This window comes from Dysidea avara, chromosome 5 (assembly GCF_963678975.1).
Source record: "Dysidea avara chromosome 5, odDysAvar1.4, whole genome shotgun sequence".
In the NCBI taxonomy this organism is placed as follows: domain Eukaryota; kingdom Metazoa; phylum Porifera; class Demospongiae; order Dictyoceratida; family Dysideidae; genus Dysidea; species Dysidea avara.
Genome location: NC_089276.1, coordinates 25,194,589 through 25,209,191, shown reverse-complemented (window position 1 = coordinate 25,209,191; position 14,603 = coordinate 25,194,589). Strand labels below are relative to the sequence as shown.

Sequence of the window (14,603 nt, the reverse complement as noted above, 5' to 3'; positions counted from 1 at the left end):
TAAAATTCTATCTCAGAACTTCTAAAGTCTCAAAATTTTCTGGAGAAATGCCTTATTTAGCTACACCAACTTTCAGAAACCCCCTTTTAAAAATCTAGTTTTTTTTTTTTTCCGGGGTGCCTGCACTCTTTGCCACCACCCCCAGCACCAGATGGTAAAAGTGCTGGACAAAAAAAAACTGTAAACTCAAAAAATCAATGAGATCCGCCACTGATATTAGTACTGCATGACTTGCAGGTTTCTACTTTCGCAAAAAATGGACCTCGCATATAAAAATCTTCTTTTGTACGGGAAACCACGTGATGTAGGCTCTCAATCTCTCATTGGTGGGCATTGATTAAATTCAAAGTTTCGATCTCCATGGATGTCACGCGGGAAAATTTTCTATCTTACTACAGCGAGGTGCTTGAAAAAATCAAGGAATGCACTTTCATTGCATTCGATACAGAATTTACAGGCCTGCTAGATGACGGGATAAAGGAGGACTGGCTAGATACTCCGTCTGAACGCTATGAAAAACTTAAGCAGGGGACATCACAGTTTCTTATCATGCAGTTTGGGTTATGCCTCTTCACCAAGATCACTGCAACAAAATACACTGCTCAACCGTACAATTTTTTTCTTTTTCCGGGCAACCCGACACCTGGAACCGGCGATGTTCGTTTTCTCTGCCAGGCATCCAGTATAAAGTTTCTAACCGAGCATAATTTTGATTTCAACAAGTGGGTTAGGGAAGGTGTGTACTTCCTGAGTAAACCAGAGGCTAAAAAGTATGACGAATTTAAGCAAAGAATGGAAGATCGTAAGAGCAACCGTGTTGAAGTTACGGACCCTGAAGATCAAGCATTTGTTGCTAATGTGAAGGAGCAAATTGATGCACTTCTGAGTAATCCTAAAACTCCAGGTATTGAGGTCGAGTGTGTTAATTCATACAAAAGAAAGCTAGTTTATCAAGTGGTTGATGATAACTTTATAGACAGTCAATTAATTGTATACATTACAGATAAAGATAAAATTCTTGCAGTTAAAAAACCTACAAGCAAGCTGTTGAAAGATAGGGAGAGGAAACAGCAGGAGAAAAGGAACGAAGAGATCAAATACAAGGGATTTCTTCATATCATTGAAGCACTTGTTGAGAGTGGCAAGCTATTAGTGGGGCACAACTGCTTGTTGGATATACTTCACACATACAGACAATTCCTGAGCCCACTTCCAGATACCTTTGATGAATTTAAAACCATTCTTCGCTCCACCTTCCCCAAACTTATTGACACCAAGCTCATTGGGTCCACAGACCCAGTAAAGCCTTTGATTCCATCCACACATTTAGGTGATGCATTTTCAACTGTATGCAATCCTCAGAGTGGTTTTCCTAAAGTTGAAGTGAAGTTACCAAGGAAGTGTAATAGCAAGAATACACCTCACACAGCTTGGTATGATGCATATATGACCGGAGTCTGTTTTGCTACATACAATGCGTTTCTTGAATCACAGTTGAAAACACCTGAAGAAAAGCCTGGTAGCTTTCTGGCTGAATTTCCAGTAATGAATCCTTTCTTAAATAGAATTTTCTTCTTGTTTTCAAACGACATGACTTACATTGATTTGGCTGCCCCAGATGTCATCCCGGATCGAAGTCATGTCTTCCACTTGACATTTGATAGTAGCGTACAGGCGAGGGATATTTATGGACTTTTCTCTCCATTTGGTCGCATCGGGATTAATTGGTTGTGCAAGACTAGTGCATTTGTTACTCTCACTGACAAAACAAAATCTGAGGATTGCTTCAAAGCTATGAAACTTAGTAGCTTACTAGCAGATAAGCCTTTTACAGTTCAAACATACAAACAGTTTCAAAATGTGAAAAGAGAAGTTCAAGGTGTTGACACCACAAGAAGTGAAGAAAAGAGAAAGCTAGAAGTAAGCAGTAAGGATAGCAATACTTCAAATGTTGAAGAAAAACTTGAAAGTGTACCTAAAAAGACCAAGTTGTTTGATGAAGGCGACTGGTAAAAATACAGCCTGTGTAAACCTTGGATTAGAGGTTATGGTATTTTTATTTTATTTATTTATAGGTTTTTTGGCTCTTAGCAGTAAAACTCAACCCTAGTTTGTACGATGTATTTTTATTTTATCAATACTGTATGTCGCATAGCCGTTTGTCAATAGTTCAAGAGGAGTGCCTGAGTGGTTAGTCTGTAAAGGTGGTGACTATATATAACACAGATGGTTGTGTAGCAGGCTCTTTAGAAGATACAGATTCTAGTCAGTGGACTGTGTATCTATGCCGTGGGTGGTATATGTATGCTCATGCATCACACATACCATGCAGGATAAAATAGTGATCCATGTTTGTTTATGAATCTTGTCTTAAAAGTTTTTAGCTAGCTACATAAAACTTAAATCTCATTTAAATATTGTAATTTGCTGGGATAGTCACCCTATAAAGTACAAGTTTAATGTGCACAGTTTTCATTTTATATATAACACACACCGTACACATAGGTAATAAATTACTTGGTTTCAGTTCACACCTGTCTGCTAAAGTGACTTCAGTTCCTTTCCTGCATGACTAGAAGAAAGGTGCTTTTTCACTTCCAAATAGTGTGAACCATCTCCAGGAAGTTTGCTTGGAATGATTGGTAGAATCCAATAAAACCACCAGTTCTTTCCTAAAACATCTTGCAGATTTTTAATGAAGCCCTGGTTGTAATCTGATATTGAAACTTTGTATTCATAAAATGTTTGTCCTCGTAATATTTGCACAACTTGCAGCAACAAAAATGCTACACATGCCAGGCCACCAAAGAACGACAATGATCCAAACAAGGTGTACAACAAGTTGACTTCTTGAAATCCAATCACCCAGGCAAATATCGGGAACAGAACAGTCAAAATTGTGTAAAAATTGAATCCTGATTCAACATGTATTATGGTTATCATTGACAACACTACAGCATATATTGCTCCTAGAGTACCATAAATTAGTCCAGCCACAAAAATCCGATGATTTGGCAAACCAATACACTGTCCAGAGTAGTAACAGTGGTGGTCCCTTCTGATAACACACACGTTACAAATGATACAATGATGTGCTCTTAATGGAGTATTAAGCTGACATATGGAGCAGTATCTCCAACCATCCTGAAGTATAACTGGTAGTGTTAGGCTTTTAACAGACGTATCGATCGTGACCACTTGTATAAAGTATATTAGACAGTTAGTCCACATGAACACTGCTAAGATAATGTGGCTGATATAATTCCACCCGTACTCTGGATCACTCGCTCCATTGGGATATAACGCGGCTAGCAGAAACATAGCATGAATGAGGCTTATTGGAGCAAATATTGCGGTGATAGCCATCGCGGCAAAATCTATTCTCGTCCTCGGTAGGAACCTCCTCATGTTCGCAAAAAACAGCACTGACCTAAAATGTTAGAATTAAACGCGCTAAAAGAAACGCGTCACGTGATTTACAGAGCCAGCCAGCTGCAAGCTGGTTTTTTTTTTTACTGATTTGGCTAGTTTGGTCTCGAGCTGATGTTAGTGCGACTGTGAGATGCCTAAATACTTGGCTGTAAATTATGTGGCCGAAGTAAGTTTTCATTTGAAATGTGTTAAGTGGGTAATTAATTCATTCTACTTAATTATCCAGGCACTAAAGAAGAGACACGCTTTGTTGGAGCGTATGCTACTGTTGCCACCGCAACACCTTGAACACGTGGACAACTATATACACAAAGGTGACCTCCCAGACCTTACCTACCTCTCTCCATGGCAGTCAGGTAGCTTTCTATGTCTTGGTGTTCAGCTGTTTGTGTAGCTAGTAGTGTTGAATGCAAGGCCAGAGAAATTTTTCAATGTCACAATTCTGTCATGCTCAGGCTAGCTAATGATAGATACTTAAGATAGTTGCAGTAGATACTTTCCTCTTGCCTGTTATTAATTATTGTACACTTGTCATTCTGCTTGTTGATCAACATGGAAGCATATGTGAAAACATTTGATGCACACTCAATCCCATGTAAGCAGTACATGTGCAGGTACAAACTGAAAATTGTGTATGAGAAAGTATTGTTATGGGCTGGAAGTATAGTGTTTGTGGTTTGTGATCCCCTGTGAGTCAGTCCCTGCTTGTTTCAACAATTAAGTCATCCAGCAGCTCATTTTAACTTACAGCCTTTAAATATGACTTCATAGCAATACTAGTATGAACAGTTGGGCCTGTATAATGGAAGTTGAATAAGGACTTTGTGTGCTGTTTATTTACCTTGCAGAGAAATTTGACTGGTCCAGTGAAGAATTACCATTGGAGAATGGTGCTGCTCTATGTAGTGATGTGCTCTGTAGTCTGAATGTTGATGAGAACTGCTTAGAGTACTATGATGTTACTGATGGAATTGGGCTGGATGTGGATTCCAGCAAGACAGTCATCGATGACTCTATGTCAGCTGAAATTGAACTGGCTATGGAGAAGGCTGGAATTGGGATGTGGTATGGAAAGGAAGAAGAATTTATTCCTGAAATACTAGACACATGGAATACCACTGTCTTAGCAGAAGGTATGTACTTTGTAAGTATGGTATACATAATACCAAGAGTCTCTTGATAATACTGGTATGTATAAGGGATAGGGATTGTAGTTAGTGCTGGGTGGTATTGAAAAATTATAAACGTATCCAGTATCTAAACAGTATCTAAAAAGTATCACGGTGTGGCAGTATATAGTAGTGAATGTAGTAATCATTACAAACTTATTTAATTTGATGTCAGTAAGCATTCCAAGTTACTCATTCCAAGTTACTCATTCCAAGTTACATTGGATAAATGCCACAAGTAAAATGTGGCAAGCAGGTTACAAATACATTTTACTACTGCAATGTAATGATGAGACAGTAGGTTGGCAAGCAGTATACTTGTTTACTTGGGGCATGGGCTTGTAGTCACCACTAAACCATCAACACATAACTTTATTAAATTCCCGGTGTCTTCATGTCTGACTTCCCATAAAGTACTATGCTATGCAATTCACAGATTACCAGTTTCCTTCAATGCTGAATAAAGTAAACTATATCTAATAGCCATATCGCTATATATGAAAATACTGGTATACCACTCAGCACTAGTGTGTGCTAGAAGTCAGCCAACCACTGGATTGATTGAGACACTCTAATAGAACAATCGTGTTTTATTAATACCGAACTATAAATTCCCTTATAGAACAGTCACAAAGCACTAGGATGTAACATCCTGTGTATGATACCAAAAACATGATACACAGCTAACTTTAATGCTGTCAATTTTTTTGGTTTCCAGCTATCTATTCTATGTTGATTGTTCTATTAGAGTATTTTGATAATTGTTTTTATCTGCAGTAATAGAGCTCATTGTGAATCATAGTATTTAAATTATTTTACACTAGGTGCTCATTGGCTGCTGGAGGAGGTGGTACCTTCCAAACCACTGATAACATTGATGGAGGATATTCCTTGTGTCAGTCAATTGTGTACTCGACTGAAGCCCAAGATGGTACAGGACCCACTACAAGGAGACCATCTAAATCATTTGTACATCTTCAGGTACAGTCATATGTATTTATTAGCAACCATGAACATGTGTGACGTACATTAGAAATTAATTTTGTTTATATTATTATGGTGGTATCTCAATTCACAATTTAGACTATTCTGTTACCATTTGTGTAACTGTGTGTGTGTGTTCTATTAGAGTATTTGAAAATCCCATGGATAAGTAAGTAAATGGGCCAAACAGCCTACTTGAACATGCACTTTTACCAAAGTCTAGGATGCACTGTATATTATTTAGTATCAGTTCTTATAGTATGTGAAATTGTGTGTATGTTTGCTACTATCATTGGTGGTATTGTATTCTTCACAGGAAGGATAATTACCACATGGATGATGACGCTGACATGGACATGACCAGTAAACCTGTGGGTCAGGAACTGTTTAATAAGGAACCTCTGCCAGTAGACCAAGATGAGGATGATGATAAGGTGTTTATTTTGTAAATTAAGTGCAGAGGAAATATAACACAAATACCATCAGATAGAATTCATATTAGTTGTATACTTATAACTAACCCTAACCCTGAGCTTGCTCCAGCTTGAGTTGTAACTCATTTTCAATAACATCCGAATAAGTACATCCCCCCACCCCTAAGTAAACAGATTTCCCTTAAAGTCAGCTCTTAGCTAGTTGACTACATATATACATGCACTGTATACATGCACTGTATACATGCACTGTATACATGCACTGTATACATGCACTGTATAATAAATCTTGTAAACGTTTACAATGATCCTTAACCATAATCACTTCACTATTACAGGTCTTAAATTAACGTATGTTAAAAATCCTAACATGCCTTAAAAATCCACACAAATAGCACAATATCTGCACATAATGAGTTATGGGTGGACACTTGCAAAACCAATACTGGTACCATAAAAGATGATGTGTACATGTTTGTTTGTAGTGCTAACAATAACTGTCACTTGGTTGCTAGGAGATACTACATTTTCTCGACCCAAGGATTACCAATGCCACCTCCCCTTTGTGTGCTGCTATCACTGGCAGCTGACAGCCTGGTGATATGTTGCAGCTATGTGGTTGTATTTAACTTCAAAACTTTCAATGGAAACTCCCTATTCCAATTCCAGTAGTGTAAAGTGCTCCTCTAGCTCATGTCTGTACATTTATGAATATGTAAGGACATTTGTCCTTGGCACCTTAAAAATTAAATTAAGGTCTGTATTATTCTCCCAACAACTTAAGCCTGCAGGTTACCTGATGCGCAACCCGACAACACCATGTTTTTTTTTTGTTTGTTTGACAGTTGCCCATTGTCCTACAACCTTAAGATGAATTTCTATATAATTTTTTCTGTACATACGTGAACTGCATTGAACATGAGCTTGTCTCTTAGGAGCAGCTAGTTGGGATGCTGGAGGAACCCCACATAACATGTTCCCTTGATCTACCACTACCACTACCAACACTGAAGTCATCACCATCTTCAGATCATGAAGCTTGTATACCCACTGGTATGTGGAATGTATGTACAATTGTTCCTTGAGCAGTATTGTCAAGTGTTCAGCTTAGCCTTTTCAATTACTCTAATAGAGAAAACATGTATAATGGGTAACAGAATACTCTAATTGAACAGTCAGTTTTAATCAAGGTAACAATGGAAAAAACATTGATTTGTAAATTGTATGCTATAAGACTATTAAGTAATTTCTATGATTGTCATGGCTGCCTTGTTTATAGGTAGTAAACAGTCTTCGGATAAATGAACCCCATTCATTTATACAGAATTCTGTTCAACTGCTCTAATAGAATATACACTTACTCTAATAGAACATTCACCTAATGATGAAATACTCTAATAGAGCAGTCACTAATACTGTTTGGATAATTGAGGTCCCACTGTAGTTCCATTGTTGTTTGTACAATACTAATATAAAATGTTCCATACATATGTATTGAGTGACTATAAGCATAAACTATGGTAGTTGTGTATGTGTTGTGTTGTCATGCATATGTGCAGTAGCCAAACTAGTTATGACAAAACCCACTGGAAGGACAGACTGCTTAGGATAGTAAGTAAATGCATAGAATTTGATGATGATGTAGTAACTTATATAAAAATATCATGTGCACAAGCTAGTGACACTTTTTTTTACACGTTTGTTGAATCTTGTTTATACATACAGCATACAGTTACTATATGTCACATCATGATGGTTCTGTGAATGTCTTTCGAAACAACTCTCCATCTCCTACAACCTCCTTGTAACAGAATCTCTTCTGGGATTGAGTCCCACAAAGTTACTACATGTAGTTACTGGCCAACTACGGTGGAAGAGGTCCAGTGTTCGAAAATTGCAAAGGTTCTGAAAACGAAGATGGCTGGCTGGATCAAAGTTGTGTAGTCTGTTAGATAATCTCTGTGTTGTCTTAAAAGTTGGGTGGAAAGTTTGGAGGTTACCTCTCACCCTTCATCATCCAAAAGACGACATGTAAAGCCCGAGATGGAGGCATTGCAATGGTCAGTCAAAGATGGTAGCGTAAAGCCGCACATATTCTCAATACGAGATTGAAGGTTATCCAAACGACTTAGATGAAACAAAGCTGCACTTAATACAAGATGGAACCTTACTCTAACATAGGACAGATCCAAGATTTATAATGTGTGAAAATATCTTGACATTCAAAGAATGAATGGCAGCAGTATAACTGACCCAAATGCTGCCTTCCACAACTCTAAACATTGTCTATATGCATTTGCCAAGTGTAAGAAGAGTCAAATGTAAATCTGAGGACTAACTGAAGTGACTTCCGGAATTTGAATGTTGTTTAAAAATAGGAGAGGATGGCTGGAAACATGTATGCTTTAAAGTCACAATTGGCTATTTCATAGTGCACCAAACATCAAACAGTACAGTAGTAGAGCTCTCCCCTAAAGTGGTGGGTGTTGCATCTAATAACCATCGTAGAAATATACAAAAATCACCTTTATGGAATAGTCTTACTCAATTCAACAAGCATCGAGTAGCAGCTAAGCTGGGCTTATAAAACTAGTGCAATAGGTCACACCCCTTAAATGATCAGAACATGGCACGTCATCTGTACTGGGGCCATGCCCCTCAATGACTATTCCATAGAAACCAAGGTACTGTGTTCCACGCCCCCTAGCTTTATTGCATAGCTGAGTAGCAAGATCGAGATACTCTAATACAGCAGTTACAGCCACATGTACAGTATCAAACGGTATGGTAGTATCGTTTAAGTAGGGATCCCCTTGAAAATTTTGTGCGTCACCCAAAATTTTTCCTTTGAAAATCATCCTAGAGACATCTTACAAGATGAAAATCACCTTTACGGAATAGTACTAGTCCATATAATACATAACAAAACACTTACAGGTGGCCGGATATGGAATTTTTAAAAATCGCCCAAACTGGAGTTTTAGATTGACTACCTGACTGATCACAGTTGCAAGGCTAGAGGCCAAACAAAGCAGTGCACGGCCACCATTTTACACCACAATAACAAACTCGCCAGTGGGATGTGCCTTTTGGGGTTCCGATGAGTTTAGGCCCTTTATCTTCATCAGGCTGCTTGTCTTCTTCATCCAATGAAACCATATCGAGGTATTAATTTTCCATATCAACACTTTCTTTCAGTTGCATATTTAGCTAGATGCTACAGAATTATTTCAGGGCTGGATTTCAGAAGCGCTTCAGTCCTTGCGCTACTATAACAGGTATACTAGCTGCAACTTCACGATTGGGATCCATTCGTGATAGGCTTGCGACCACACCCATCTAGGTGAACTAATAGTGATAGAGTACGGAGACCATGCACACCTCTTAACAGTCTAGTTATTTACTTAAGGTGGCGCTGAAGTGATTATGTGAAGCCGTACAATACCCATTTGTCACGATTAAAATTTGCCCACGCGCTTAATTAGCTATTTTAGGGTGGTGGAGAACTCCGCTTGTGAACCATGTAGTCTAAGTTTAAAGGGTGCTTATGATAGCTTGTAATGTTGTAGCTTAGCATGTCAAGTTCTGTGAAATCACCCGCTTTAATTTCGTGGCTATTAAACTCTGAACTTACAAGCCGATTTTAAAAATAACTCACCCCAGAAACAACCTAGCACTAAGCCGCCTTGGCTCTTATGGTTTCTCACCTTGTAGAACAACTCTATGGAATCCTTTTTAATGATAACAACGTGGAAACTGGCAAACCAGCATTTTTCAACAAGTGATATCACACCTGTCAACAGCGAATCGCGAAAAATCTTTCCATAGCCCTGTAAAGAAACGCTTCACCAGTGCCTCTGCCAAATTTTGAGGCTCTATGGTACATAAATATGGAATTATTTCACGAATTGTAAGACAGTGTAACTGGCCAGGGCGCGCTCCGTAAAGCAGTAATCACGCGATGACAGCTGGTGTTGTTCACCGTGAAGTTACCAGAGTTTTGACAAGGTGATGAAGTTAGTACGTGAATATCGTTACTTGTATCAGCAATAGTAGCCTGACAGTCTATAGAGTTGGTTCTTTCAATATTTCGAAGCGCTTTGCTTTGTTCTACTAGTTTTCCGTGTGTTTTTTTGCGCATGGCCACAAACATGATGTCCCATTAGCCTCGTAAGGCTTCATTTGATTACTTCAGCGCCACCTTAACAGTAAGCAAGATGACCTCACCCCTTATTGGTCTAGCTAGCTGCACACCCCTTGGCTGACTCGAGATACTCAAATGCAACAATCACTCTAATACAACAGTCATGTATGATATTCTAATAGAACAGTCACAAGTTACACTGTGGCTAGCTGTACTATACAACAAATTGAACAAAAAACTAAGCAAAATAGTATATATATTTTTAAAATGTTAATTTAAAAATGAAGTAGGGATCAATGCAATAAAAAGTAATGAAACGAGATGAATGATGGTGTTACAACATAGTCCGGTGGAAAAGTCCCTACTTTGGCACATTAGCTCTAACAATTATTTTGTTCAATGCCAAAGTAGGGACTTCCCACTGAGCTATGCTGTAATACCATCATTCATCTATTGTTTCACTACTTTTTATTGCATAGATCCCTACTTCATTTTTAAATTAACAGTTTAAAAAAAATACTATTTTATAGCTCTAACAAAAAACTTGATAAACTAGTATTCTGGGCTTAGCGTTGTGCCAGCAGCCAAAGACCTGAGCTTCCCAATAACTGACGGATTCTATAAAGCAATACGTAATTTCTTGCATGGACTTGCAGCCATGCAGACAAATGTAATAATTCTAACTGAAGTTTGTTCTCAGGTCATTGTTGAACCTGAGCTACAACCTGTCAACGGTAATCCTGATGAGTACTCGTTCTCTCTTGTTTTTCAGCCACTGAAGATCTGTCACCAACTTTTACAAATGTCTGGCTTCCCTTTATCCACCGAAAATTTATCTGGGTTGGCTTCGCTTGTATTCATTGAATCCACAAATTGCTAATTTAAATTATCAATTTGTGGATTCAGAATACAAAATTACATTCAATTCTTGACTGTAATTTTGTATTCAGAATGGCAAATGGATAATCAAAGATTATCCATTTGCCATTCATTGGTAGAGTCGACTAATGGTAGGTCATTAGAGTCATTGTCTAAAGGTGCAAGTTCGAGTCTTGCCTCTACTATTAATTACAGAATAAAAAATGCCGAACGGCAAATGGATACAAAATTACAATCTGGCTGCTATCTCTCTTTCTCTTTGTTGCGATCTTCCATTGTCTGCATTTGTGGTGCTTGGTCATCATCTGGTTGTTTTGGCAGAGCTCCACCTTTGGTGTATCTGGTTAGACTAATTTAATCTTTAATTTTAGGTTTATAATAATTAATTCTCTTTAAAAAAGGTTTATAGAAAGAAAAAACTAAGGCTTTCTACTCTAGTGCCACATTAGAAGAATATTTAAAGTAAAACCCAACTTCATCCCTATTCTCTCCATGATGAATATCAGTTACTTAGGATACTACGCCAGAACAACAGCTTAGTTATTGTTGCAGAAGTTTTGTATGGCTCTCTCTATACGCCTGTGTTTCCAACGTTTCGGTTGATCTTTAGCACAAGACGTTTTATTCATGTGAGTGACAACTAAAACAAACAAGAAACAAAACATTTCATGAGTTATACCCCTCGTTTGTGGACCTGGTCAGATATTCATCTTTGGTATAATCATGTTGAGTTTACTTGTTGTTTACACTGTAGACCTATCTGGCTTGATGGCTAACAATGAAGAACAAATGGTATTATCATCACTGTCTCCTGCTCCATTACTTGACTATACTACATTTGTGGACTTGAATGATGAGTGTAAGTGTTTTAATGTTGCAATATTAAGATAACATTAACAAGATTTTACTGATTACATGGCTTTTACTGTAAACTGTCTATAACTGTCTTGTATGCATGCTTGCCAAGTTATATTGACTTGAATTGTTTAAACTGTTTATATTGAAACTATACTGATGTGTGATTTCGAAAAGTTAATGATCTCATTTTAGGCAATATGAAATTTTGTCATGGTATAATACATTTTGTTGTACAGTTTAGAAAGGGTTAAAAATTACATAGATGAGAATAACTTTATTTTACATCAATTTAGCACCTAGTGGAACAGATGGTGATTCTGGTGTGAATTTATTAGAGTCACCTTGTGTGGAGGGTGGTACATGGATAACACCCACAATTGGTGCACTTCATAGTCTTCATAAAATGGACCCATTTCCTATCAGTCCTGACTGGAACATGTAAGTTGCACTAGTGTAGTGTGCATTGGTGGCAAAAAGGGGGGATGGCTTAGCTTAATTCTTCCTTAGAATGATGTCTTACCAAAAGTATCCTTCTTGGAGTGGGACTGAAAACCATAAAAATTAAAGATTGATATACTCTAATAGAGTGCTCTAATATCCTAGTAGAGTAATCAAAAGTGCTATTAACGTGTTCCTAAAAGTAGTAAAGAGAAGGAAATTTTTTTACCTACTGTATAGTGAGAATCAAACGACTGACCTCTTACTTTGAGAGATGGTGTCTTACCACTGTACCAGGCTGTTTTATAGTGCTTATAAATGTTCATTATTCCTGTAGTCTTTGATTTTTATATATTGCCTGCAAATAGCCTGTTTTAAATACTTTGAATAAAAAAGTTGGTATTGTTGTAGTCAAAATGCTTCAAATTGTACATATAAATTAATTTTGGTGAACTTTGAGACATTGTGAAAGCTAAAAATTAATGGCTACACCCTACCCCCAGAGATTCTATACTATGCCTCCTCACATCAACTTCCTCTACCACTGGTGGTGTGTATCTTTTTGATTACACAATTTGCGATGATTCATCCATACCTTGCACTACTCTATGTACACATGCAACAGAGTGTTATCAAAGGAATCCGTGTTTGTGTCTGTTTGCTTAAATCTAATGGTAGTTAGGTATACTGTGGAACATCTGTATTATGAACACCAGAACCCAGAGTTTTATATTTGCTTAGAGGTTTTCCTGTTTTATAGGTAAAAATGTATAGAGTAAGACCTGTCAGGGCTAAAAAATTTTGTGTATTATGTCCTTAATTCAGAGAGTTTGTTAATCTGGACTTTGAATAGAAATGTTAGTTTAAATATTATCTAATCCAAAACAGCCAAGCTGTAAAAAAAGTGTGTGGCCCTTGAAAAGGCTATGGTGAAAAAAGATGTGAAATCCAAGGTGGCGGCCAAGAAATGGCTGTGATGGTAGGTTAATGGTAAAAATTTTAATAACAACAATTCAGGTGAATTTTTGTGCCGCTTCACAAAATTTACCTGAATTGTCATTATTAAAATTTTTACCATTAACCTACCATCACAGCCATTTCTTGGCCGCCACCTTGGATTTCACATCTTTTTTCACCATAGCCTTTTCAAGGGCCACACACTTTTTTTACAGCTTGGCTGTTTTGGATTAGATTTCATTTCTTTTTGTATTTGTATACCCCAAAGCCGGCCTATGGCCAGCTTTGGGACTTTTTTAACCTATGCTTTTTTCTTTACTACAGGAAGAAGAAAAGATGAAGTAGATGTACTTTAAATATTTTATCAGTAAATGTACAAATTATATATACTGTATAATACATATGTGACCGGATTTGCGAAAAGGGGTCCAATTTGCCAACTTTGACAATTGATAACTTCAGATTGGAAAGAGCTATTGCCTTGATATTTGGGCAGTGGTGAGCACCACTATAGCTGAATACATGGTGAAATGTTCAGGTTAATATGTTACTTGAACACTGAGTTATGGTCTCCAACATTTACGGAATTGGATGTGTGTGGAAGACCCCTTTTCGCAAATCCGGTCACATATATTGATTACAGAAATCTCCATGGTGGTTTCTTTGTAACTGAACACTCTACAAGGTGACTTCTTCTAATTGCTCTCTCTACAGGGTGAATTGTTTGTAGCTGAACGATCTACAAGGTAACTTCTTCTAGCTGATCTCTCTACAGGGTGATGTGTTTGTAGCTGAATTTTGTATAGGTGATTTGTTTGCAGCTGAGCTCTTTACAGAATGGTTTCTTTGTAGCTGAACTCTCTAAAAGGTAACTTCTTCTAACTGATCTTTCTAAAGGGCAATTTGTTTCTGGCAGAATTTTCTACAGGGTGATTTCTTTGCAGCTGAACTCTCTACATGGTGGTTTCTTTGTAGCTGAACTCTCTACAAGGTAATTTCTTCTAGCTGATCTCTCTACAGGGAGATTTGTTTGTAGCTGAACTATCTACAAGGTAACTTCTTATAGCTGATCTCTACAGGGTGATTTGTTCGTAGTTGAATTCTGTACAGGTGATTTGTTTGCAGCTGAGCTCTTTACAAAATGGTTTCTTTGTAGCTGAACTTTCTCCAAGGTAACTTCTTCTAACTGATCTTTCTACAGGGTGATTTGTTTGTAGCTGAACTATCTACAAGGTATTTCTTCTAGCTGATCTCTCTACAGGGCGATTTGTTTGTAGCTGAATTCTGTACAAGTGATTTGTTTGCAGC

General features: G+C 37.6%; 3 protein-coding genes across 4 annotated transcripts in view; 2 read left to right on the top strand and 1 right to left on the bottom strand.

The window, feature by feature from the left end:
* The first annotated feature begins 305 nt into the window (after positions 1-305).
* Positions 306-2,154, top strand: LOC136256287 (poly(A)-specific ribonuclease PARN-like). The gene has a single exon (XM_066049209.1). The coding sequence runs from the start codon at positions 361-363 to the stop codon at positions 2,011-2,013; it is 1,653 nt and encodes a 550-aa protein (XP_065905281.1). The 5' UTR covers positions 306-360; the 3' UTR covers positions 2,014-2,154.
* Positions 2,155-2,404: 250 nt separating this feature from the next.
* On the bottom strand, positions 2,405-3,454 carry LOC136256230 (probable palmitoyltransferase ZDHHC24). The gene has a single exon (XM_066049165.1). It carries the CDS (start codon positions 3,406-3,408, stop codon positions 2,542-2,544), a length of 867 nt encoding a protein of 288 aa, XP_065905237.1. The 5' UTR covers positions 3,409-3,454; the 3' UTR covers positions 2,405-2,541.
* An 11-nt stretch (positions 3,455-3,465) lies between these two features.
* The window catches only part of LOC136256229 (uncharacterized), an 89,272-nt gene continuing 78,134 nt past the window's right edge, over positions 3,466-14,603 (top strand). For both annotated transcript variants that reach the window (XM_066049164.1, XM_066049163.1), the window contains exons 1-8: positions 3,466-3,598; positions 3,659-3,788; positions 4,281-4,565; positions 5,426-5,582; positions 5,902-6,019; positions 6,955-7,072; positions 11,797-11,901; positions 12,194-12,338. In XM_066049164.1, the coding sequence (XP_065905236.1) occupies positions 3,563-3,598; positions 3,659-3,788; positions 4,281-4,565; positions 5,426-5,582; positions 5,902-6,019; positions 6,955-7,072; positions 11,797-11,901; positions 12,194-12,338 (1,094 nt within the window). In that variant the 5' untranslated portion in view covers positions 3,466-3,562. The remainder of the gene's footprint in view (positions 3,599-3,658; positions 3,789-4,280; positions 4,566-5,425; positions 5,583-5,901; positions 6,020-6,954; positions 7,073-11,796; positions 11,902-12,193; positions 12,339-14,603) is intronic.